The sequence below is a fragment of the Lolium perenne genome, chromosome 1, assembly GCF_019359855.2.
Source record: "Lolium perenne isolate Kyuss_39 chromosome 1, Kyuss_2.0, whole genome shotgun sequence".
In the NCBI taxonomy this organism is placed as follows: domain Eukaryota; kingdom Viridiplantae; phylum Streptophyta; class Magnoliopsida; order Poales; family Poaceae; genus Lolium; species Lolium perenne.
In genome coordinates, this window is record NC_067244.2 from 224,511,610 (window position 1) to 224,538,457 (window position 26,848).

Below are 26,848 nucleotides of genomic sequence, written 5' to 3' on the forward strand. Positions count from 1 at the left end.
ATAGCATCTGTGCTTTTTCTCTTTGGTTTGTAAGCTGTGTATGCCTTGTTGCACTCTGTATCTGCCGTTTTGGCTTTATTAATTTAAAGCTGGGCCTTTGGCCTTATGTTTAAAAAAAATGTCGTTGGTTGCTTAATCTTGATGATTAAGTTCATCTCATTTCAATCGTGTCATACCTTCCAACAGAGCAAACACCACAAGCCACACCTTGTCCGGCGGGGCTTATCTCCAACCATCTTAACCAAAATCAGCGTACGCACGCGCGACCGCCTCCGAGCTATCGAGAATCACCGAGGCCCGGCTAGCTGCTGCAAGCCTGCAAGAGTGCGAAGAACCTGGATCACCAAGCCGCCGCAGAAAGAAACACGTCTCGGATGGTTAAGCTATCAAGCAAAACATTTCATAGTACCCACAAGCAACGTTTCGCGTCCACATGAGCTGCTTTCGGATGTTATCATCGTACTCTGCCATCACATAGCAAATCCAGTGTGCAGCCCATACCCTAACTTGGAAGAATCGAAGGTGCTAGTTAGGGTATGTTTCAATTGCTGCCAAACTATATTTTACCGATTCTTTGGTTATGACTGAAAATTTGGTTCTTGTTTGAATAGTTGCAAACTTTTTGACTTGTCAATGCTCCACTATTAATTCGCAAAAAAAATGCTTCACTATTAACTTTAGTTTTTTTTTGCCAATGTTTGTTAAATCTTGGTTAAGCTATTTCTTATCCACAAGTTAGCCTAGCCAAAATCTTGGTAGGATAATCCTGGGCATAAACAAAACGCACCCTTAGTTTTAACATGCATGAGTTATAACTTCGTTCAGATGTTAGTATTGGCAGGCTTAGCATTGCATTATGTGAAAATCACTCCGGCGGCACTCACTCTGGCGTCTCGGAAGCCAGAACGGCAAACGGCTGAGAAGCCGATCATACCGCCATTGATGCATATTCTATCCTGGCTTGAACTGAACAGTCACATCGGCTGTCAAGCGGGCCCGAGGAGTCCTTCCTCACTAAACGCCGTTCCGGACCCAATTTATAGGGCCGGCTATTTTATTGACCTCCAAAACCAACCGGACTACTTGTGAAACGATGGTGTGGGCCCAAAAAAAAAAATACGGCACTGTCCCAGTAAAGCTGTGGAATTTGCTAGTATTGAAGTCTCAATGATATCGATGCTTCTATGAAAAGTTGAAACGGAGGCCGAGCTATACATAACCATTTATTTGCTAATAGCCGGGATTCATATTTTAAAGTTTTAAAATATCTGAAACAAAATTCTAAAGATAGGCAATGATACTACAATGGCAATGGTGTAAAATCTCAATACGAACAACCTCATATTCTATGCTACCGAAAAAATGACAATTTTTTTTTGAAATAGAAGGTGGTATTCCATTAGAGTGACACGTGACGGGTACAAATTGCAGACAGGCTCTTTACAACACTCGCCCTAAAGAACCTAGTATTTGAGGATAAGGCCTGCAAATTTACAAAACACACCCCAGAACAAAAGTTGAAAAAGCAATCAGGTCCTAGAGCTTCACCGCCACCGCTCGCCAGCATCCTCGAAGCGTCGCCGCCAAGGAATGGAGAGAAGCCGCTCGAACTCTTCCTTCTGGCGAGAATCCACCTCTGCTGGCTACCTCCAAGCCGCCGGGAACGAATCACTTGGCAGCGAGGAGGCGTCGAGCTCCAACAGGGACAGGGAGAAGCCTCTGTCACGGAGGTTGAGAAACAACCGCCTTGCTGGCTGTAGATGTGCTTGACGAACAACCACCAAAGATAGAGCTGCCGCCGCCTGGTCGAAAACACCACATCGCCCCCTCTTCTCCCCTCGCGACCATGGCCGGACAGAGAAAGAGATAAGGCTATGCTGCCCTTCAGCAGATAGCACCAGCTAGCCCTACTAGCTCCAAACTTTGCAGGGGAAGGCAAGGCAGTTCCTCCCTCACCACCATGGCCGGCCAGGGAACAAACCTTGCTTAGATCTTGAGCACCACCGTGCTTCTCCCCCCTGCCGCCACGACCAGCCAGGAGGAGCAGAGCAGTCACCGCACACCTGCAAAGAAGAAAGCATCTACTGGGCCCTTTATTAAAGGAGATTCTGGAGCATAAGGCCCGCCGCGGCTGCTCCCACCATTGGAGCTCGCCGCCGCCAAGCCATCACCAGAGGCACCAGATCCTGGCCGGAGATCCAGATGGCAAACTCCAAAAACCCGGCACGAAGCCGAAAAACCTACTCCTACACCTAAGATCTACTCCGGCGCCTTCTCCTCTCCATCTCCGGCCAGCTATTCCGGCGGAGAGGAGGAAGGAGCTGCCCGGTTTGGATAAGGAGGAGAGCAGTGACTGTAGCTAACCGAGAGCGGGGGAGGGGGGAAATGAGAGAGCCCTCTCGACCTACAAATTTTATATTGAGTAGTGCATATTTCAAGACTATAAAAGTAGCCAAATTTTATCAATTTTGTCGTGTGGCCTAGAATATAATTCAGTTTACACCACCATTGTAGCATACATTATTGGCTAACTCGAGAATTTTCGTTTCGGATTTTTTAAAACTTTGAAATATAAATTTAATTGTTTGAAGAGAAAGAGGTATACATAGCTCGGTCCATTTGAGCAAAATGTGCATCATGGAAGAAGAGCAGACTGGGTAAATTGTACAACCTCTGCAGAGCGTTAAATCTAAGTACTTAGCCGTGTCCCCGGTTACGGACAATTTGAGCGAACTGACAAGGCACATGTTCGAAAGTCTCCTCATCCCAACTTCTTAAATAAAATTTGATGGGTGAACAGGGAAATGACAATTGGTGTAAGTGACTATCGGCCTCTGAAGCACGGCTAAACATTCACAAGTTCAGGCTCGGGGTTCGCGCGAGATCTACCGGAGAAGGAAGAGGAGAGCCGCGACGTCGCTGTGCTGCGTGGCGCGGCGCCGGCCCCGCGAGAAAACCCGATCGCTCCTCCGACTGTTGCTGCAGTCCCTAGAGCCAGAGGCAGAGCCATTTATGTCGCGCACACGTGGATCACGCCTCGACCAATCCGCCTCGCTGTTCTTGTTTGTCCCGCGACGCTCTCTCTCTCAATCAACAAACACACCATCTTCCTCCTCCTCCGATCTCCCCCAGAGTCCGTGCTCCTCAATCCAAGCCCACGCCCTATTTATACACCGCAGTCTGCGGAGCAGCGTCGGTCCAAGGGGGAATCCAGGGGTGGAGCTGGACTGAGCTGCAGCGCGGACGGAGATGGCCTTCCTCGCCCACCTCCTCGTGCTGCTGCTCTCGGCCTCTGCCGCGGCCGCCGGGCAGCGGACCCTCCCGGTCTCTGACTACGAGCAGCTCTTCGACGCCTGGTGCGCGGAGCACGGCAAGTCCTACGGGTCCCCCGGGGAGCGCGCGGCGCGGCTGGCCGCGTTCGCGGACAACGCGGCCTTCGTCGCGGCCCACAACGCCGCTGCCGGCAACGGCGACGCGGCCCCGTCGTACACGCTCGCGCTCAACGCCTTCGCGGACCTCACCCACGCCGAGTTCCGGGCCGCGCGCCTCGGGGGGCTCGCCGCCGGCCCGCGCCTCGTCGGCGGGGAGCGGCAACCGGCGTCGTCGTCGGACGGGGCATTCGAGGGCGCGGTCGGCGCCGCGGTGCCCGACGCGCTCGACTGGAGGCAGAGCGGCGCCGTCACGGCCGTCAAGGACCAGGGCAGCTGCGGTGAGCGCCCCATCATTTAGCAACAGATTTGCACTTAGTTGTTATTATCATTATGCACATGAGACAGAATGGTGAAAAAATTCCCCCGTTTAGTTGTGAACTTCTGATACAACTAGGTAAACTAGGCGGCTTGTCGTTTTGTTTGCTTGGTCCAGTACTGCCAAATTATATTGTTTCTTAGTCACTTATGCTCTTCCCAGCACTACATCCACAGGCTTTGTTACGATGTTATCTTTAAAAAGTTAAAATGAAATGTCAAGTTTTTGAACTGACTACACTAGTATACTAGTAGATTAGATAGATAGAAACTTCTGCCCCTAATTCCTTAGGAGAGGTTGCTTCTTAGAGTGTCCCACACAAGAGAATTGCTTATAGTTTTGTTATCTTCTGCCATGGAAATAGATGTTTCAGTTTGTAGATGTCCCACACAAGAGAAGTGCCTTATGGCTTAATAGTTGAGATTCTTTGAAGTATTAACTTACATGCTATAAGCAATCCAGCATCCTTAGCTCGTGCAAGCTAGTACTACGACTGATACTAAAGGTGCATGGCTCTGCTTCCATGAAGTGGCACCTTTGGACTTCTAGCATTTCTTTCCTTATGTTGAAAGATGGACATACTTGAAGTATGTTTTCACTTAAAAAGTTGCTGATATCTCATTGCATATTTACTAAACCCTAATGGTACTTCCGGTCAAGGTGGTGTGTATTTTTTTTCTACTTATAACTGTTGTTTTCTTTTGTTCAGGTGCTTGTTGGAGCTTCTCAGCTACAGGTGCCATGGAAGGAATAAACAAGATCAAGACAGGGTCTCTCGTTAGCCTTTCTGAACAGGAACTTGTTGACTGTGACAGATCCTACAATTCTGGCTGTGGTGGTGGGCTCATGGATTATGCTTATAAATTTGTTGTTAAAAATGGTGGAATCGACACGGAGGAGGATTACCCTTTCCGTCAAGCAGATGGAACATGTAACAAGAACAAAGTAAGATGGAGATGTAGAAAACTACCTTGTAGCATGTTTAAGCACTTGATATGTCATATTTATAAATTTTGTATCCTATTTCTTTGCAGCTGAAAAAGCACGTGGTAACAATCGATGGCTACAAGGATGTACCTGCTAAAAAGGAAGATTTGTTACTTCAGGCTGTGGCTCAGCAACCTATTAGCGTAGGAATATGTGGCAGCGCTCAAGCGTTTCAGCTATATTCACAGGTTTGAATACAAGCTTTGGCTGTTCTCTCAGTAACTTATGCAATACACTTTTATCATAGGTTGAACTGTATTTTCATTGTTTTGCTATTCAGGGAATCTTCGACGGTCCATGCCCAACGTCTCTTGATCATGCAGTGCTAATTGTGGGATATGGTTCTGAAGGTGGCAAAGATTACTGGATTGTGAAAAATTCTTGGGGTGAAAGTTGGGGAATGAAGGGCTATATGCATATGCATCGAAACACTGGCACATCCGCAGGCATGTGTGGTATAAACATGATGGCATCGTACCCTACAAAGACTAGCCCGAATCCTCCTCCTTCACCAGGCCCTGGTCCAACGAAATGCAGTCTTTTTACCTCCTGCCCTGAAGGATCCACCTGTTGTTGCTCCTGGCGGGCATTGGGATTATGCCTTTCCTGGGGCTGTTGTGAACTGGAAAACGCAGTTTGTTGCAGTGATAACCGCTCTTGTTGTCCCGCCGACTATCCTATATGTGACACAGCTGGGGGGCGGTGCTTGAAGGTAGTAAATACAAGAGGTTTTATGCATTCATTATCTGAGCTTTCATCATGTTTGTGATTACAAACTGGCCTGCCTAATAGCTTGATATGGTTATGTTTTCGTCATTATTTATTTTATTTGACAGATGCTCTAGACTAGCCTTTTGCTTCTATCATAATTTTCCTCATATCATATTTCAGTTTTTTTGTTTTAATGGATTGTTATAGCTCTGTAAGTTGAGTCAAGTTACCGAAGTTCAAAAAAAAAAAGTTACCGGCGTGTATTCTGATGGCTAAAATGTATTCTGATGACTGAGAATTTGGTAAATTGTTTACTGTTTCAGGGCAATGGCAACTTCTCCAGCATAGAAGGGATTAAGAGGAAGCAAGCCTTTTCCAAGGTTCCCTCTTGGAATGGTTTGTTGGAACTGTTGGATCAATGAACATACACAAAAAAGTTATGCATCACAGGTAAGATCATGCCAACTTGACTGCCCAGTATTGACACTATTGGCATGGCAAATGCAATCTCACCTTTTGAATCCCTTACACTAACCAGTAAACATCCTTTCTCCAGGCACATAGACGCACATGTATGCAGGATCTTATACAAGTATTGGTAGGGCTCACTGCGTTCTTCAAATGTCCTGCTGCCTTGTTGTATGCTCTCCTAGCCTCTGGTCTTGGACGGAGATATGTCCAAGAAGAGAGATGTCCAGAACTCCAAAATTGTAGTGTCGCTAGTGTGTATTGGTGGATTACATAGCTGGTGTTGTACTGTAATATGATTGTACATGTCAGATTAGCCTATGATGTGCCCACATATTCGTTACACGGATGGTTTACTTTTACTCCACTTTTATTAGCTGGAAGAGAACCACTAATAATAAAGTGCTATGTGCATCCAGTTCAGTAATAATCTTTAAAAACAAAAAACAAATCTGGCTATTCCTACATGTCTGCTGTGATGCCAGTTTATATGCCTAAAGTTTTAGAAATCTACTCCCTCCGCACGTGAAAGATGTTTTAACTTTGTCTAAATTCAGATGTATCATGATGATAGTTTAAATACTTTAAATTTAAACAAATCTAAAAGCCTGTTAGATTTGTAGGATGCTTCAAACACAGGAATAGGAAAACTACAGGATTAGAATGTTAGTCCGTTAAATCCTACAGGATTTGAAATCCACACAAAAAATTCAAGTAACATTTGATTCATAGGAAAATCTGAAAAATTGTAATGATGTTTGCGTGGATGATGAAAAGTTCCTTCAAAATATAGTGAAATGCAATCCTACAAAAAAATCCTATGCATTCCTAATGATCAATCAGATGAATCACACGATGCGTATAGAAAAATATAAGTATTAAAATCTAACAATATTTTTATAAGATTGTTTTGAATCAAACAAGCCTAGGACTATTTCGTGGGATATAGGGAGTATCTTATTTAGGAGTCCTTTGATTCTTGGGATAGGGCAAGCTTATGAGTAGCAAATGCATTGAATTAGGAATATCATGTCTATATTATTTCTATAAAAAAATGAAGTATTGTTAATCGTGGCAAATAAATTTTTCAAGAGGTATGGCCTAAATTTTTTTTCTACAGAATTTACACTACAAGATTCTTATAAGAATTTTTCCTATAAAATATATTCTATAAATCAAACGATTTAAATGCGATTTTTTTATAGAATTTAAATTCTATATATTTTTATACAAATTCTATGAACTAAAGGAGCTCTTGCATGTGACCCGAATTTTTCTCTCTGAGGTGCACCAGAACTTGTTTTAATCCATAAAATTATGATAAGTACTAAAGATAATTTCAAAAATACGCCACAAAACATGTGAATATGTGCATGTACGTGCATGGCAAGTTTCAACCTAAAATATATAGGTATATGCAACCTACACAAAAATAACAAATTGCACTATTCATAATATAAGATTTAGACGTATAACAAAGCTTTATTTTCACTTTTTTTGCTGTTCACATATATGTATTTTTTAAAATAAAAATCGCACGAGTAAGTATTAAAGTGACATGTACATGCGTGAATAATTTATTTTTTCTACAATTCTACTAAAACATTTAAATAGAAAAAAAATTAGGTGCGCTGGTACAAAGGTTCTCTTCCATATTTTCGCTCTTTTCCATATTTTGGCTCTTCATGGTGCTAGTTTATGCCATGTTGTTTTGTTAATGTTGGAGGAGGTTGGCCCATGCGCCATGCCAGTGCGAAAACTGTGGTCCAGCCTCCAGAGCCGGAGAAGACGTCGCCGGAAAGAGAGACACACCACTCGCACCCGACGGACATGTTCCGACCTCGATACGCCGTCGAAGGGGCAATATGCGGCGAGCCACCAGTCCCAGCCGCGAAGCCGGAGGCCGTGCGTCCTGCGCCGCCACTTTGATGCCCGGGGCTGAGGGCGACGCGGCCGGAGCCACCCAACTTGGCCACGCCCGGTTCTGCTTGCATCACGCGCGCCCTCGATTCACGGCCAGCGCTCCACGATTCCCCCGCGGCAAAGCCGCGCGGTGAGACTCGGGTGCCTTCCAGCTCACTAAGGTAACAATCCGACCCAAAATTTGTATTCTCCACTTTGAGAAATTAGGGATGTAGGAAATTCGTTCGTCAGCTCCTGTGCAAGGCCGTGAACAACGTGGTGAAAGTCTTCCATTCCTTTCCATTTCATGCCACATAACCAACAAGTGCTAGCTAGTGAAAGGTAGAATACGGAATCCTGCAAAGGTAATTTCTGAAGATGGTTTTCACCCCCAGCTCTTCACTCGACCCACTAGTGGAATTCAGCCATCCACACACTTCAAGATATTATTCTGCGCGAAATGGGGGAATTGGGAGATGACATTTTGTTGGAGAATTGCTGAAAAGAAGCCTGTGCTTCTTTAATTCTCCATCGCCAAAGTCCGCATGGGAGATGGGCAAAAAAAAGAAAGAGAATCTTACAGACTTGGAAAAGATTGCGTTGTTTTCCAATTTGCGTGAATTGGCTCCAGCAGGCCAGAGAATCGAGTTCCCTCCGGTTGCTTTCAGGTCTCCCCAGCCGTTAACTCGGCTGCCTGCTTGCGACATTCCTCGTGGCCTTCTTGTTCCTGCGATCCTATAAATTGCCATGCCGTTGTTTCTTGGTGTGCCAGGAAGCAGAGAACATAGTAGCGGTAGCGGACCGGCAGTAGTAGGAGTCCACTCTTAACTCTATCTCTAAGTGTTTGAGCGTATTGGCACGACGGAAAAAATGGTACAGTGTTCTGTCAGCTCATGACCCTTTGTGTGCATATTTAGTTGGAGTATGTGTGTGAACGACAGAGAAATGGGATAGTAACATGAATAGAATTTGCAGAAATGTTATTTGGTTAAGGATTATAGTGGCGCTTCCAACATCTTAGGTTTTTTTTTTGGAACTTGGAGCTGTAGTCCTCGAGAAATTCTTTGGATCCATAACTGAACTCGTCACATTTGCACTTTTTTGGTCCATCTAAAGCATGCTCACTGAATGCCATGACATCAGTTTGATTTTACTAGATAAGCACATTATTTTCTTGATGGATCTGTAATTTCTAGTATTCATGTTCAATGACCATGCTCTGATAAGATCTTGGTTGCCATCTTAATAGAGCATCCAGAGCGGCAACGCAAAGAGCCCCATAGTTGTTGGGCCTTGGGGAGGGATTGGAGGATATCCTTGGGATGACAGTGTGTACTCCACGATACGCCAGATTGTGATCACTCATGGTGCAGCTGTCGACTCAATAAGAATCGAGTATGACCTGAAAGGAAATTCTATCTGGTCAAAGCCGCATGGGAGTACGGAGGAAGGGTCTGATACAGATAAGGTCTAATCTACTAAACCCTCGTTAAAACATTTTCCATTTGTATACTCTCAATCTTTAAAGAAATTGGCTATGATTATTGGCCTTGATAAAGCAAGTATGAACTTCTATACGCAAATATGATAAAGTGGAACGATACATGTTAGCACATAGGTTTGTACTTCTATATTCCTAGCTCGCATTTATGTTGCTTAGATTAACATAACTACTTTTATAAAACACAAGTCTATATTGGAGTATTTATGATTCAATGTTTCTGAACAAAATTATTCAGACTTTGTATTTATGATGTACAGGTGAAGCTAGATTTTCCTGGAGAAATTCTTGTGTCTGTAAGTGGATACTACGGATCAGTCTGTGGGAGTCCAATTATCATAAGATCACTAACATTTCAGAGCAACCGTTCCAAGTATGGTCCTTTTGGCACGGAAGATGGAACACCTTTCTCACTTCCAGTGAGCAGTGGCAAGATTATTGGTTTCCATGGAAGGTCTGGGTCGTACCTCAACTCAATTGGCTTTTACCTGAAGCAAGTTAATGTTCCAAATCCTTCAAGTTATCCAGCCTCACCTCAAAGTCAAAGGCCCTCAAGTGCATACAGCAGAAATGGTTATAGTGCTGCTGAGGGTGGTATGGAAGATGACATGGTCCTTGCAGTGAGGGATCGAGGTGACAGCTATGCTGCTTATACTAGCAATTACCCCAAGCAGCAGTATTCATATCCATCTCCAAACTACAATGATGGGGCTCTCTTGAATAAGGTGTCACAAACAACCTTATCACATTTGCATTCTGCTATGCATTCTTTGAATGTCGGATTACTCTACATACTACAGTCTTTATAATCCGAACTTTGCTTTGCAGATGGTTTCTTATCCCAGTTCTTACAGAGCAACTATGAACAGCCCTGAGACGCACGGTCCATGGGGCGGTAGTGGTGGCACCATCTTCGATGATGGCACATACACCGGTGTGTGGCAGATCAATTTGACCCGTGCGGTTGGAGTCACTTCTATGAAGGTACTGTATGATCGTCACGGGCAGGCGGTATGGGGCAACAAGCATGGATTCAGTGGAGGAGTCTCGCCAGACAAGGTAATGTGATCTTCAGCATTCTTTTTGCTTTACAATGAAGTAGAGGATTGTGATGGCCTGACACTTGTGCTTTGCAGATCGTGTTCGATTTTCCATCAGAGGTCTTGACTCATATAACTGGGTACTATGGTCCAACAATTATAATGGGCCCAACTGCGATCAGATCGCTCACGTTCCACACAAACAAGCGAAGATATGGACCTTATGGGGATGAGTACGGCACTTATTTCTCCACCAGTTTTACCAATGGAAGGATAGTAGGGTTCCATGGTAGGGAGGGCTGGTACATCGATGGCATTGGCGTTCATGTCCAGGAAGGCAAGGTGCCATCTCAGAGAGCTAGCAGACCAGCAAACGGGAGGAGCCCGTCGCCGAGCTACAACATGCTAGCACGGTCACCAAGTGATATCGATGATGAGGTAACTGATAAATTCTTATCCGTGACATGCATAATATTTGAACAAATACAGTACACAAGTAGCTACAGAATGAACTCACTAAGGATGTAATCTGAAACTCTGACTGATTCTGCAGGTTCCTTATAGCATGGTGCAAGAACCTGTCCCGATGGGACCGGGACCGTGGGGCGGGGAGGGAGGCCGACCATGGGACGATGGCGTGTACACCGGCGTGCAGCAGATCTACATCACGAGAGGAGCGTTCATCGGCTCGATACAGATCCAGTATGACCGAGGTGACCAGTCAGTGTGGTCGGCGAGGCACGGGACGAGCGGCCACATCACCCACAGGGTGAAGCTGGACAGCCCGCATGAGGTGCTGACATGCGTGCGCGGCTACTACAACACCGACAGGGAGGAAGGGCCCCGGGCGCTGAGGTCCATCACTTTTATCACCAACCGGGGCAAGTACGGGCCATTTGGAGACGAGGTCGGGACGCACTTCACGTCACCAGCAACGGCGGAGGGGAAGGTGGTGGGGTTCCATGGCCGGAGCGGGCAGCATCTGGACGCCATTGGTGTGCACATGCAGCACTGGCTGGGGGACCGGCGTGCCGCCCCCAAGTACGTCCTCTCCAAGTACCTCTTCTGAAGTTCTGATTCAGGAACTTGGTTGCTAGTTAGCCACACAAGATTCAATTATTTTTTGGATTTGGAATTGGAGGCAGCGAGTTCTTTGTAATAACAACGACGGTGTAATAAATTTTGGCTGTGTGCACCTCGTGATGCAGAGCCGGAAGATATTTTAGAAACTAGAAAATATGTTACTGTGCGACGGTCCTATATACATTGTTTCACCCTGTTTTTGTCAGTTGCAATTTGCTTGTCACGGAGAGCTGTTGCTGTTGGGTTTCAGTCCCAATTTATCATGTTGCCAGATGATTTGATATGCATGCCCGCATTTTGTACAGGATTTGCCAGCCTCGGGCCAGTTGAGGATGAGGTCGCGAGATGCACACAAGATTCCATGGATTCGCTGATGAACTGTGCTTGTAGGTGTGTACTGTAGGATGTATATTCTGACGGTTGTTAAGGTCTGAGTTCTGGATGCCAATGGAAGCTGATATACTCCACCACAAGCACGTAGCGTGTTCGTGTTATAGCTCTCTAGAACTATAAGGTGGTACTAGATGAAAAGGCGTGCTTCGCCGCGCAGCTTACGGTGCATTTTGGCACTGCAGGATTCGGGTGGTGGGCTAATATGTGTTTTCAAAAGTGACATCAAGGCTTACACTGCAATTGTGCCTCACCTGAACATGCATAATCATGTTGTCCGGTGACCAAATTGATGATCGATTCGATGATAGACGTGATGATCTATTGATGGTCTGCTCCAATTTATTCACCCAAATCCGATAAGAGACTACATGTTTTAGACACTTTTAGTTCAAATTTGAACTAAACCCACAAGAGATATTATGGATCGGAGGGAGTAACACAAATCTCTGACTGTAATTGTGTTAAATATACAACAACAAAGTGCTCATACTAATCACATCGAACTCACCAGTAAGATATCTAGTGGTGCCAGGTGTAGATACAGTAACCATTACGTGCATTGTAGTGATCAGCAATAGAAGACACTCATTTTATTAGCTAAGAACTCAGGCCAATGAAAAAACATGTACTTATTACTAAAGACATCAAGCAAGCAAAATTGCCTAGCTATAACAGCAACACTCTTCATTGGCATTAGTGTATTTTGTGTGTTTTCGTTACTTCTCAACACCCAAAGAACCCAGAAATCCAAGAACAGTCTTGCAGCAAAGAGAAGAATTATGTAACAGAGGAATCGTACTATCACTGTGAACACTGAGAAATGAAAACTTGATAGAACCGATCATGTAAATTTACAATCTCTAATGTATTCTAGAAGTTGGTAATTTTGCAAATATTCAGAGAAGAGAATGTGATTGTGCTCATCTTTCATTAAGAATTGATCAGGTAAGCATATGATCTGTAGTTTACTATGAAAGTAGGTAATTCTGCAAGTATGCAAAGAAGAGAATGTCATTGTGCAAATGTGAGTGAGGGTGACAAAGTGACAGACCAGCTCACATTGAGTTGTAGACAGGAAGAAAGCACAGAGTTCAGCTTTTCAAGATTCCCAACCCCTTACCAGGAAAGCAAAATAAGCATAATCATGCTGTATGCAACGCCCTCTCCGTATTAATGCACAGGAATCTATCATTGCTTTGACAGGAAGAAAGAATCCCCATATATGCAGAGCAAGAGCATCTCCAGCCGCGTCCCCAAAGCAATTTGGGGCGCGCCGGACAAAAAAACTGTTCCAGCCACGTCCCCCAAAGCTCATTTTTGTCCGGCGCGCCCCGATACGGTGTTCGGGCACGCCGGACACAACGAAAAGCGAGGTGGGCTCCCACATCTCGGTGACTTTTTGCATAAACCGTTGGTTCGCGCCTTTTTCCTCGTCGCTCCTTCCTTCCCGCGCCTCCCACCCCTCCGCCGCCGCTGGATTTCCCGGCCGTTTGGACGTGTGATCTCTGCTGAGAGTCGGCACCGTCGTCGCGGCTGGGGCTCCCGCCGGTCGTGCCGCCGCTGCCGCTTCGCCAGCACGTCCCAGAACGCGCCGTCAAATCCGCCCCACCTCCGCGCCCACAAGGTGCTCGATGACTTGCCAGGTAGGCGCGATTGGCCGCTGTTCGTTGCGTCGTCTGCCTCGACGCAATTTTAACCATTGATTTTGCTTTATCCATGGACAGCGACGATGAGATGCTTGCCCTGCTGTTGGAGGACGAGCAAGCCTTCAACGACGACCTGCGGGAGCATTTGCTGATCATCGCGTCCCTCCAGAACATGGTTGACACTGAGGCGGAGAAGAGGAAGAGGCCGTGCCGCGGAGGATCAAGGCGGGGAGAAGGAAGTCCAAGCCCCGTCAGAGGATGGAGGGGCATACCATGCTGCACAACGACTACTTCGCCGATGATGCAACACATGCCGACAATTTTCGGCGCCGGTACAGGATGAGCAAGGGCCTGTTCATGAATATCCTCCACGGCGTTCGAGAGTTCGACCCCTACTTCAAGCTCAAGCTCGACGCTGTACGCGTTGTCGGGTTCTCGTCCATTCAGAAGTGCACCGCCGCCATGAGGATGCTTGCATACGGAGCACCTGCCGATACACAGGACGACTACCTTCGCATGAGTGAGTCTACTGCCATTGAGGGCATGTACAAGTTTTGCCGAGCTGTGGTGGGAAAGTTTGGCAAATACTACTTGAGAGGGCCAACTGAGGAAGAGACTGCAAGGATCATGGCACAAAATGCTGCCAGAGGATTCCCTGGAATGCTTGGAAGCATCGATTGCATGCACTGGGCATGGAAGAACTGCCCGTTTGCTTGGCAAGGTATATACAGAGGGCGTCATGGATATTGCAGTGTGGTGCTTGAAGCTGTGGCAGATTATGACCTGTGGATTTGGCATTCTTTCTTTGGCATGGCGGGATCACACAATGACATCAACGTGTTGCAGCAGTCTCCGGTGTTCAGCAGACTAGTGGAAGGGCATGCTCCACCATGCAACTATGAGATCAATGGCCAACAATATACCAAAGGCTATTATCTAGCCGATGGTATATATCCAAAATGGGTCACTTTTGTCAAAACAATATCGAATCCATCAGGTTTGAAGAATTCCCACTTTCCTACGCGACAGGAGGCTTGCAGGAAGGATGTCGAGCGGGCATTTGGTGTGCTTCAAGCACAATTTACCATTGTCCGGTACCCTGCTCTAAGCTGGTCTCACGACCAAATGTGGGAGGTGATGCAGGCTTGTGTGATCATGCACAACATGATCATCGAGGATGACTGCAAGAATCATGCCAGGAAATATGTTGGTCCCTATGAGTGTGAGGGCCCTCTTGCGGAGGTTGATCATGAGTTGCCTGCAGATTTTGCTGATTTTCTCGCCATGCACACAGAGATCCGTGACAGCAATATTCATGATCAACTTCAACCTGATCTCGTTGAGCATTTGTGGAGGATCAAAGGAAATACCGTGGCACCTTGATCTAGCATCTAGCCCTATTTATTATATTTGTTTACTTGTTTTATTGTTTGTTCTAATTTAGTTTCAAAACAATCCTCGCAAATATTTTTATTCATATGCTATATTTGATAAATGGTTATGTGTTAAAAAGAAGTATTTTAAATGTTTGGGGCCGGCGTTTGGGGGACGCGGCTGGCGAGGGACGTCCCCCAAACGCGGCACGAACAAAACACGTCCCCCAAACGCTCAATCCGGCGCGGTTTGGGGGACGCTTTGGAGGACGCGGCTGGAGATGCTCTAATCTATAATTGCTTCAACAGGTAGAAAGAAACAAGACCAAAGAACCTTATTATCCATATAGGCTATCTCTTTACGTGTTAACTCAACCGCATGCTGGCATAAAGCTTGAAATAAGCACTTGCATTTGTAACTTTGTACTGCTCTCATCTCATCTACTTGACTATCTCTTAAATGTAGTCCATACATTCTTTCTTCTCAGCTTCAAGATTGATGCTGCCAAATCGCTTATTCAGATAGAAAACGGTTCATCTTGTCATGGATGAGAATGCAAGAAAACTTCTCGGTGAGCCTTTTTGGAGCAAGCAAAACTAATTAGAGCTCATGCTTTAAAGCATATCCAGGCCTCCAGAGTCTAGTTCAAACCTTGAATGCCTAACACAATTCAAAGTGAGGAGTTGAAGCCGCCAGGACATTTTGGAAAGACTCTACATTTTATTGGTTGAAACACAACTAAAATTCTCAAGCCCAACAATCAGAGGGCGATATCATCCAAAAGATAAATAAGTTTAGTAGCTTGTAGAGCTCTGTAACTTGAAAAGAAATATGCGCCGAACACCTGATAAAAGTGATAAAAAAAACAACATGCTTAGGGTGATTAAGGAGTTTCCTATAACCTGATGGATCAGTCACAAATCCTGAATTTCAACCATAGACGAATGGTCCTACATTTTTATATTATGTTACAAAGAAGAAAACATACATAGTTTATATAATGAGATCTTAGGCCGGCAGAAAGCGGAATAACATATTTTCGAGTACTTAAGTAAGCTTGTATGGTGCATTATAAGTGAGTTGCAGAAATTATTTTACATATTACATTAATAACTTTTAACCAAATTCAGCAAAATAGAGATGTATAATAGTTCAGTTATTAAAAGAGAGATAAATGATGTTGAACTAGTACATACACATATTGAGCTGCAAATTCTCATCCAACTTTGACATGTCCTCCGAATCGGGTTCCCGTGCCATCGCCGCCGGTGGGCGGGGAGCGCCATCCTCCGCCACCGCGAACTCCTACCACCGGACTTCCTCGTGCTACCCCGATATGGCGTCGATTCTCCGTACTAGGACAAGGTATTCGAGCTCGAGCACACGCTCCGCCACCGCTCCTTCCTCGCATGGGAGATACCATAGTCGTCGTGGCGCGAGGAGGGGACCTTGCCCACCTCAGACGACTCCGACATGGCGCAGAGCGTTGACGACATGTATGTGCGCACCCCGGAGGAGTGCCTCCATCGGTTTGGCACACCAATGCCTCCACGGTCACCGTGGTTGCCCAAGTCGATTATTATCCACGCGCAGTACTTTCGCCTCTACTTTGCTTAGATCTAATTTATTAGTTTTGAGTATGTTTTAGTTTAAATCTAGTTAAGTTCAATGTATTCCGAACTATGTTTAAACTAGTCCTAATAGAAGTTTGTATAAATTTTCAAGTTGAAATATAAATTTAAGTTTAAAGAAGTTCGAGACGCAGACATATTTTGGGTATCGAAGTTGGGCGCAGGAGGTGGACGTCGTGTGAACAGCAGTCGTTTGGCGCCTCTAATAATTCCTTCCGAGAACAAAATTGGACACGATTTGGGTGTTTCTTTGGAAATGGTCTAATAATAAGACGCTTATAAGACTAGTCACAATAAAAATATCATATCATATATATCATGTTGACAAAAATCTGATGTAATACAATAATTATTGAGAAGAGAGATGAAAATGGTATCATAGGTAGATACCGTATCATAGAACGTTAAATTAGAAATTTTAATGCTAAACACATCATGTACATAATTAATTTATATTAAAATTATATAAAACATTAAATATACTATCTATGATACTCCGTACTACGGATTAGAGGAACGGTATTACAAACTATTATCGTAGGCATGATACTAGTATATGACAATTTCTATTGTGACTAGTCTAAATTACCTAGTAGACTGATTCATACCAACTGTCATATCTTGTGACACACCGTCCGGCCGTCTAGTATCTGTAAACGTAAACGTAGCACTGCCTCCGTGGCAGAACTATCAATTTGATATCACACGACGGTAAAAAAAGATCTTGTATGGTGCTCACGTGGCTCGGTCGGCTGAATCAACGGCCTCAGCTGGCCACACTTGGGCCAGGTGGCCCGAACACACCAGTCCGACCCGTTCGTCACGGATGGACAGCAGAGCAGTCCACGTAATTTCGTGCAGAAGGGTAGTTCCGTCATTCACACCGCCCACCGATAAATCAGGTTCCCATCGGACAATATCTCTGGGAAGACGAGCCGAGCCCGGAGAGATAGAGGCGGAACACAACAAGCGCGTGAGAAATAAGCGGTCCTTGTCCTTGCCGAGAGGAGAGAGAGAGATGGCGTCGGCAGCAGCAGCGGCGACGCCGGCGACGCCGGCGGCGGCGGCGACGGATGTTTTGGGGGAGGTGATCGCGATCCACAGCCTCGAGGCGTGGACAATCCAGATCGAGGAGGCCAACGCCGCCAAGAGGCTGGTACGAATCTCCCGATTCCTCTCCCCTGCGACTCCTCCCTTCTCTAGCTCTGCAAAGCGGCGAGCGGGATTCTTTTGTACGGCTTAGGCGCATGGTGTTTCAGATTCTGCTCGAGCGTGCGTGCCTCGTTGTTCATCCAAGCGTGAACCCTAGGTTGTTGGGCGAATTTGAGATATTTCGTACTAGTACTATGTGTTTTATGGGCACCTGAGGACGAGTTCATGGTTAATCAGGTTGGTGTACCTGCGATTATGCTTTGTGATTCGGAGAGCGTAGTACGGTTTTCTTTGATCCCCTTCTTGGCGGTTCTGGGATCTATTTTCTGACCACAGTTAATAATCGGGCCTTGTTAAGCACACTGTTAACCACAGTTCCAGTACGTTAATAATCGGGCCTTGTTAACTTAACCCAGCTAGTACTGTAGTTTTTTGGGATCTATGCCGCAGGTATCCCGAGCCTCTAGCGGTACTGTAGTTTTCTGTACTTCTTATCTGGCCTTGTACAGTTCATGTAGGTTGAAAACTATCCTCTGCTATTTTCGTAGTGATACAAATTTTTCACTGTTTTTCTACATGTAGACCGTAATTTTTATTCAAGTTTGTATGATAAGAATGATCATGCTATGTTTTTTTTTCGTAGATGTTAATTAAACTCAACCCTGACCCATGATATTTCCTATGACAGATTATTTCGTAGTTTATAATGTGGCTTTACCTTGGCTGAAATTTCCACCGGGAGTTCAGAAATGAATGATCACATCGGTTTGATGTAATTTTTCTTGGCAGAAGTTATAGTAACTTTGGTCTGGACGCTCTGTAGGCTTTTATGCTGTTGAATTGTCAACATTTTCATCAACCCATGCACACATTTTTTTTTGTCAAGTTCATACTAACCTTGTTTTTCCTCCTAACAGGTGGTGATTGACTTCACTGCATCATGGTGCCCGCCATGCCGCATCATCGCTCCAATTTTCGCTGATCTTGCTAGGAAGTTTCCGCATGTTGCTTTTCTAAAGGTTGACGTTGATGAACTGAAGGTAAACGGAACTTCTGGTGCTGTTTACAGAGTACTGTTGTGCAAAATTCTGAGTTATTTTCCTAACAAAGAATATGTCTATGTGACAAACAGCCAATTGCTGAGCAATTCAGTGTTGAGGCCATGCCGACATTCCTGTTTATGAAGGAAGGAGATGTTAAGGACAGGGTTGTTGGAGCTGCCAAGGATGAACTGACGGCCAAGCTCGGGCTACACGCAACCGCATGCGCGTAATTACGTAGTCGAGTACTATTCGCCTAAATAAAATGATGTGTCACCTCTGAATGATGTAGTGCCTTTGTACTGGTACATTATATGTTGTGTTCACTGCTTTCTACTGCTTAGTTTGAGGATAATCTCTTTCTTGATCCAAGCTAGTTCTTTTGCATATGATCGGCTTATTTCACATGAGATGATTAAATGGTGGTGAATCATGCCTGTTTCTTTGGTAATGGTCGAAGTTCCTAATTGGCTTTTGCATATACGGGGTGATTGGCGAGAAGGGCTTGCTTAGCTAAATCATGACATCTCAAGCCAGCGCATTTCGGTTTCGATCTTGATCTTCGAGCTCTACAAGCTTACAAAATTGTGGCTAGCTTAACTTTCTGGTGCTTATTTAGGGCCACATTGGATCCAAATCTTAGGAATTGTCAGGATTTAGCTTTTGGAATCGGAGCAGCTACTTGCTCCTTACGGATTGGCGCAAAAAAACGTCAAAAAATGCGTCCGCACTCAGTGACTATCATGCCACCAGACGCAAATGCGATTCAAACATGCTCCGCGAGTGCATCTACGCATACACCACGAGGCCAGCGGATGTGTCTGCTCCTCGCCTAGCAGCGACCCTGATGCTTCGCCTTCAACGCGGGCGGCACTTCGTAGCTTTTCTGTGCCACGTAATGGTGCGCCTGCGCTGGTGAGCAGCGTCACAGCGATGGGCTGTTATGGGTATACTTTATGGGTATATCGGGCGACCCAATTGCTGTAGATCCTGAAGGTTGAAGTCCAGCCCAGGAGCAGGAAGCTGGATCCCAACCGACCTACGAAGGAGGCCGGATCCGTAGAGGCCAGACGGATCCTTGACGTACACGGCAAGACATTGTGCCGTAGTTACGCAACTTGTATTTCGGCTAGGATTCTCCGTGTAAACCTTAGATCTGTGCGCCTTTATAAGCCGGATCCCGGGAGCCCTAGAGGCACAACCACAACTCATTGTAACAACACGAAAGCGCTAATTTCAGACAAGCAGCAGTAGACCTTGTCATCGTGCAGGTGATCCGAAGCTGGGTAAATCGCGTACCACCGTCCCGAGGACTCTCCGCCCAATGGCCCCTACTTCTTCTTCCTCTGGAGTACCGTCGAATAGGCAACGACAGGGGCATCCGAGCCTTTTTTTTAAGGGTTGTTGGCGGTGCCCATTATCTCGCCCACGCCATTGCGCCCTCTTGCCACACACACAGGCGACCGACGCCATGGGGAAGGGCTGGCCATACCGAAAGAGGAATAACGACCACGAGGCCGACGGCTCGAGTTCCGGCAAGAAGCCGCGGCACAAGCGGTACGTCCCCATCGGCCTTTCGTGCTAGCTCTGGGAGGAGAACCGCCCGATGCCATGGCTGGATGCGGGCCTGCCGGGAGGGGCTGGTACCTGAACTCTAGACGCGTACCAGTCCCCCATGCCATGTGAGGGATGAGAACGTCACCATGAGGTCCGGCGCTGCCGAGCCATCTTGCCACCGGATCTACGCGACGATCCGACGCTCGCCCTAACATCGTACAACTGGATCTTGTTCGGCGCGTGGGAGTTCGACGCGCACCGGCGAGCTGGATTCCTCGGCGATGTTGACTTCTTCGCCCGCGAGCTCGACGAGGAGGACGAGCGCGATGACGAGGAGGACAAGTACGAGGACGACGAGGACCGGTACGAGGACGACAATGATGAGGGCGGGGACATAGACAACGTTCAGGTCCTCGGAGCGAGCGACAACGGCAAGGCGGCTGGGCCTAGGATCCGGAGACCCAATCGCCGGACATCAACGAGGAGGAGGCCATTGCGATGGAAATGACCAACAGCGAGCTCGACAAGCCGCCATGTGGGACGGCCTCGGCGTGCAGCTTCGTGAATCCTAGCTGCCGCAGGGGACGCCGGCGACTCCTCCGGCCACGCTGACACACACCCACGCACACGCCGTCTCCTGCTCCATTCCTGGCCTGAGATTCGTGGCCGTCGTCACTGCATGCTCCTCTTCCTCCTCCACCGCCGGCGCACTTCCTCCGCCACCGACGGCTCCCTTTCCTCCACCACCCGTCTACCAGCTGCCATGGCAGACGCCGGAGATCATCGACCTCGTCAGCGACGACGAGCAGTAGTCGATGGCCAGGTTTTAGCAGGCCTTGCTGGCCCTTTTTAATTAAAAAGTTTTTATAATTATGTAAATTATGGAGAACCAACCTGAGGTTGGGTGGTTAGGATGGTGGTTGTACCCCCAGCCCACCAGAGTTCAAAGCCTAGGTTTGACATCTGTGTGTCTCATAAAGGCGGAATATTCTTTCAGTGGGAGGCGACGTTCCCGTCGATAGCGAGGCGCCTGTGGTGACTTCGTCAATTTCAAGATTCAATCCGCCGGCTCGGTCTTCCAGAGGTGCTCATAGGGGTAGGGTGTACGTGTGTGCGTTCATAGGGGTGAGTGTATGCGCGTGTATGTGAGCGTCTGCGTTTGTACTGTGTTTCTAAAAAAAAATTATGTAAATTATGGGTTTTTAATGAATGAAAAAATGTTTCTCCTTTTTTATGTGTCAGACCGTTGGGACATCTCGAGACGCAAAGTTTTTTTTGGATCTCTCCATCGAATTAAAAAAGACATTCTCAGGCATGGCCTGCCGGAAACGGCTGATTCGGGGCAGGCGTGGACCGGGCTGTTAGGTAATCCAAAGTATTAGTCGGTTTGTTTTTACAGTTTCCAAAGTGGTCGGCTTGCATGCCATAGTTTGTCCGTGTCCTGCTTGTACTAGCTGCATCAATCAATACTAGTAGAATAGGAAGGTTTAGGTTGAGTCGGTTTAGATTTCCTAGTTAGGTAATACGTATCCATGTAGTAGTCGAGCAGATCGTGAGACCCTTGTGTGCTATATAAGCAGGGGTAGCGAGCCTGTTGTAAATCACCAGAAAAACGAAAAGCAATAAAGAGAATTAACGAGGCACGACACGTGCCTCTGGCGATCAATTTTGTTGCTGCGTTCGTTGCGTGTTGTCTGGTCGCAGCTCACGACGGATAAAGGAAATCGCGTCCTTGCGTTTCTGTCGTGGTTGAAGTTCCGGCGAAGTCGTATACGAGAAGTTGCGTTGCGCGTATACGGTGAGTTGTGGTGCCGCTGGACCCGTCGATTTGCCGCAAGATCGTGCGTTCGATCCTAGGCAAAGCTAACAATTGGTATCAGAGCTAAGGTGCGAGGCTTCGCCATCAAGTTGCGCCACGGTGGAGTTTGAAGATTCTTCTTCGCCGTCAAGTTGCGTCACGGACGAAGGAAAATCGAAAAAGAGGATCATGTCAAAGGCAAGAGATGGTGGTGTGACCATCCGGTACCCTATGCTAGAAGGCGACAACTACGGAGTGTGGGCTGCAAAGATGAAGGTTTTCATGCGTGCACAAGGAGTTTGGACGGCAATCGAAGGCAACCCAAAGATCGACGACACAAAGGATGAAGAAGCTTTCGCCGCCATAGCCCAAGCTGTACCTGATGCTGTTTTCATGACCATATCAAAAGTCCGTTGTTATAACTGTCAGGAGTTGGGGCACTTCTCTCGCGAGTGTTCTAATCCACGAAAGGAACGTAAGGAGCACGGGATACTTCACCTAGCTGCGCACGATGATGACGATGGGCCGATGATGCTGTGATGATGGAGCGGTGATCACAAAGTTAAAAAGTCTTGTCTTTATTTTTTTCTCTTAGTGTCGGAGTCGTCTGTGTGTCTCAGCAAGAGGATGAATATCAACATGAAGATGGATGCGCACCGGTCAAGGCGGCAACGTGGGCTGCTAATCCGGATAACATGTTGGTTACAGTCTACGAGTTGAAAGTTTTTGGATTAGGGGGTGATTGTTAGGTAATCCAAAGTATTAGTCGGTTTGTTTTTACAGTTTCCAAAGTGGTCGGCTTGCATGCCATAGTTTGTCCGTGTCCTGCTTGTACTAGCTGCATCAATCAATACTAGTAGAATAGGAAGGTTTAGGTTGAGTCGGTTTAGATTTCCTAGTTAGGTAATACGTATCCATGTAGTAGTCGAGCAGATCGTGAGACCCTTGTGTGCTATATAAGCAGGGGTAGCGAGCCTGTTGTAAATCACCAGAAAAACGAAAAGCAATAAAGAGAATTATCGAGGCACGACACGTGCCTCTGGCGATCAATTTTGTTGCTGCGTTCGTTGCGTGTTGTCTGGTCGCAGCTCACGACGGATAAAGGAAATCGCGTCCTTGCGTTTCTGTCGTGGTTGAAGTTCCGGCGAAGTCGTATACGAGAAGTTGCGTTGCGCGTATACGGTGAGTTGTGGTGCCGCTGGACCCGTCGATTTGCCGCAAGATCGTGCGTTCGATCCTAGGCAAAGCTAACACGGGCGACCAATACGCTGGCCAGTCCACGGCCCTACTGATTGAGCTCCATCTATCCATCCCTGTTGCTGCTTCTTCTCTACCATCTCAACCCCCTACAGTTTATACCTTCTTTCGAAAAGAGGGATCTGGATCTAGAGGACGATAACTCTGGATTTTCCAACGGTCCATCACTTCAGGTGGATCTAAAGCAGGCCTCCAAGAGGAGCACCGACGGCGCCACGGCTGCATGTCGAATGCTTCTGCTTCTGGAGTAATGAATGGCCGCAATAGAATGGATGACGGCGTGACTCCAAGCTCGTCCTTTCAAGTTAATCACTCATCCAGCTCAGGTACCGATTCTTACAGCATTATCCTTTTACTCTGAAATGGATTTGAAATGAAAACTTGCTGTTATGGTATGGATGTGCTGTTGAAGTCTCTGGCCCCATTTGTTTCATGGCCTTTTTAGCGACAGAAACTTCATTCATTCAGCAGCACTGCTGTTTACATGTTTCAGGTGCAGCGCAAGCATAGCTAGAGAGCCAAGGTAGATCCTTGCCCAGCCATCTCAGACAGAGAGGAGATGGCAGGAATAATGGTGAGCGCTTCTACCGGGGTAATGAACTCTCTTCTGGGTAAGCTGGCCACCCTGATGGGGGACGAGTTCGCCAAGCTAAAGAACTTGAGGAAAGAGGTCAAGTACATCAGGGATGAGCTGAGCAGCATGAAGGATGCTCTGGAGAGCCTTGCATATGTGGACGAGCTAGATAAACAGACCGCGGGGTGGAGGGACGCGGTCAGGGAGATGTCTTATGACATCGAGGATATCATCGATGACTTCATGTGCAAAGTTGGGGAGAAAAGTAAGAAATCTGGTTTCGTCCACGACACCATTCAACGCCTCAAAACGTCGAGAGCCCGCCATCAGATTGCTGGCCAGATTGAGGGGATCAAGAAACTCGTGCGCGAAACAAGTGAACGGCGTGAAAGATATAAGCTCGATGTCCCCAGACCAGGCAATGTGGCAGTTGACCAACGAGTTGTGGCACTCTATGAAAATGCAGCTAAACTTGTTGGTATCGAGGGCCCAACCAACGAGCTTGTCGGTTGGCTAAACGGTGAGGAGAAGCAGTTGAAGGTTGTATCAATTGTTGGTTTCGGAGGTTTGGGTAAAACAACACTTGCCAATCGGGTATACCATAAGTTGGACAGGGAATTTCAATGTGGTGCATTTGTGCCGGTGTCTCAAAAGCCAAATATGTCGAAACTTCTTCATAGTTTATTAACCCAACTTGGGTGTGGACAACCTTTTCATGACTGTGAGTTAAATGTTCTTCTCGACCAAGTCAGAGAAAATCTAAAACAGAAGAGGTACTTCTTTTTTACTTTGTATATTATTGTTGTTCAGATGTGCTTCTGATACTTGGATTTCCTTAAAAGATTTAATACTATGTTATTCTATAGAGAATTAATATTTAATTTGATAAAAAATACTCATATTTTCTTCTACCTCGAACCATTTGAAATGTTTGATACTTTTTGTTAATTTACTTCCCACTGCACTGATTTTCTTGCAGGTACTTGGTTATCATCGATGATCTATGGGATGTATCAGCATGGAATATTATTAAATGTGCTTTTCCAGAAAATAATCTTGGTAGTAGATTAATAGTAACTACAAGAATCAAGACTCTGGCTGAGGCATGTTGTTTTGGTCACCACGAGCACATTCTTGAAATGAAACCTCTTAGTGAAGAAGACTCAAGGAAACTGTTCTTGGGTAGGATATTTGGCTCTGAAGAAGCTTGTTCAGGTCAACTCAGAGATGTTTCAGTTGAGATTCTCAAGAAATGTGGTGGTCTGCCACTTGCAATCATTAGCATATCCAGCCTATTAGCAAGTGAAAGTTCCAACCAAAAGGAAAGGTGGAAAGATGCACAGAATTCTTTGGTGTCAGTATCGGGCACAAACCTCACCTTGGAATCAATGAGACAGATCTTGAACCTTAGCTACAAGAATCTTCCTCACCACCTAAAGACATGCTTCTTGTATCTTGGTATGTTCCCCGAGGACTCTGAAATATATAGGCACGAGTTGGTAAGCCTATGGGTCGCTGAAGGTTTCGTTAGTAAAGCAAGTGGACAAAATCCGAAACAGACTGCGATAAGTTATTTTAATGAGCTTGTCAACATGAGCCTTATTCAGCCTGTACAAATTGACATGCATGGGTCAGTGATAACTTGCAAAGTACATGATATGTTGTTGGATCTTATCTTGTACAAATCAGCAGAAGAGAATTTTATCACTGTATTAGAAAACCCAGAGGCCATTATAGGACAGCTTCAAAAGCCCCGTCGAATGCTCTTCAACTTGGATGGTGCAACATTGCCAAGGGACATTAGTGACAAGGTATCAACTTGTCAATGCCTATGGATTGTAGGCTAGGGTTTAGTTGGAAGTAGAGGGTAAGTAGATCTCGAAGGTTTCAGCCGAAAAGTACTCGACGATTATGAAAACTAGGGTTTGCAGACAATGATTCGATTGATTCGTCGTCCCTCGACTCCCCCTTTATATAGGAGGTGGAGCCGAGGGATTCGTGTTATACAAGTTTACAGAGTCCGGAACGGTTTATAACTCATCCCGCCAGATTACAAATAACACTTCCTATTACAACTCTATCTTTCCTTAATAGATCTTGGGCTCCCGAATCTTCTTATTCTTCGGGTATTGGGCCTCCAAAGAACCCCCGGTACCATCTTCTACAGGCCCATTTGGGATGCCTATGTCAAGAGTCTCCGAGATTTTGCTTGAATCGTAGAATCGTGGAAAATCTCCACCGTTTATTTTTATTCGAAAGCTTTAACTTTTTTATACTTCTTCACATAAAATTCTATATTGTACGGGATAATGGTAGTTGGGGCTAGTTCATCCGACGGATCGGTACTAGTTAATCGCTCTAGTGGCAATCCGCAAAAACCTACTTCAAAATCACGTCCCGGACATGATCTCGGGATATCGGTGTAAACTTCGACAGGTGCCGCTTAAGGTCTTACCATTCTGTCGAGTCCCAGTCAAATTTATCGGGTACCTAACGCGTCCGTTAGGATTTTTCTTCGTATCTGTTGATACGGATAAAAGTAGCAGAGCGCAGTCTTTGGCGATGCCACGCCCAGCAGAACGGATCTGGGGTCTTACCTTCGCAAATTTGCGGCATTCAGAAATTGATCGCAACTTCGGCGTTCTGAGAATATATTGTCGAGTGCTTTTTCGGCTGTTGGAATGACACATTTTATCGAGTCAAATATGACTTATATTGCTCTCCCGATGGGAGTATATTTCGAGTTATAATTAACTCTACATATACTCTCTTGCTTTTCTATTTTTCCTTTGTTAATTTCATCGGGCACGCGAACAGCGTTCCCGATGGGAGTAGCCCCCGAGGCTACAACCAAGAACTTGTGCTTGGTTGTAGGCACAACATTTCAGTCCACCTTGTCGCTATATTTTTTTATCTCTCGGGTGCGCGAACAGCGCTCCCGATGGGAGTAGCCCCCGAGCATTTGGGCAAAAACTTGTATTTGATCA

At 46.1% G+C, this 26,848-nt stretch overlaps 4 protein-coding genes across 4 annotated transcripts; all 4 read left to right on the forward strand.

Annotated features, from left to right (window-relative positions):
- Positions 1 to 2,997: 2,997 nt before the first annotated feature.
- Positions 2,998 to 6,280, forward strand: LOC139834095 (low-temperature-induced cysteine proteinase). The gene is made up of 6 exons (XM_071824504.1): positions 2,998 to 3,709; positions 4,457 to 4,692; positions 4,782 to 4,922; positions 5,015 to 5,446; positions 5,769 to 5,895; positions 6,002 to 6,280. Exons 1-5 carry the CDS (start codon positions 3,250 to 3,252, stop codon positions 5,865 to 5,867), a joined length of 1,368 nt encoding a protein of 455 aa, XP_071680605.1. The 5' UTR covers positions 2,998 to 3,249; the 3' UTR covers positions 5,868 to 5,895; positions 6,002 to 6,280.
- Positions 6,281 to 8,568: 2,288 nt separating this feature from the next.
- On the forward strand, positions 8,569 to 11,651 carry LOC127327262 (jacalin-related lectin 3). Its single transcript, XM_071824506.1, has 6 exons — positions 8,569 to 8,688; positions 9,065 to 9,283; positions 9,577 to 10,041; positions 10,145 to 10,375; positions 10,453 to 10,794; positions 10,910 to 11,651. Exons 1-6 carry the CDS (start codon positions 8,686 to 8,688, stop codon positions 11,423 to 11,425), a joined length of 1,776 nt encoding a protein of 591 aa, XP_071680607.1. The 5' UTR covers positions 8,569 to 8,685; the 3' UTR covers positions 11,426 to 11,651.
- A 5,757-nt stretch (positions 11,652 to 17,408) lies between these two features.
- On the forward strand, positions 17,409 to 19,126 carry LOC127327261 (thioredoxin H-type). The gene is made up of 3 exons (XM_051354036.2): positions 17,409 to 17,639; positions 18,553 to 18,675; positions 18,768 to 19,126. The coding sequence occupies exons 1-3, from the start codon at positions 17,502 to 17,504 to the stop codon at positions 18,906 to 18,908; spliced, it is 402 nt and encodes a 133-aa protein (XP_051209996.1). The 5' UTR covers positions 17,409 to 17,501; the 3' UTR covers positions 18,909 to 19,126.
- Positions 19,127 to 23,271: 4,145 nt separating this feature from the next.
- On the forward strand, positions 23,272 to 25,778 carry LOC127338513 (disease resistance protein RGA5). Its single transcript, XM_071824514.1, has 3 exons — positions 23,272 to 23,613; positions 23,781 to 24,634; positions 24,841 to 25,778. The coding sequence occupies exons 2-3, from the start codon at positions 23,847 to 23,849 to the stop codon at positions 25,706 to 25,708; spliced, it is 1,656 nt and encodes a 551-aa protein (XP_071680615.1). The 5' UTR covers positions 23,272 to 23,613; positions 23,781 to 23,846; the 3' UTR covers positions 25,709 to 25,778.
- The last annotated feature ends 1,070 nt before the right edge of the window (positions 25,779 to 26,848 follow it).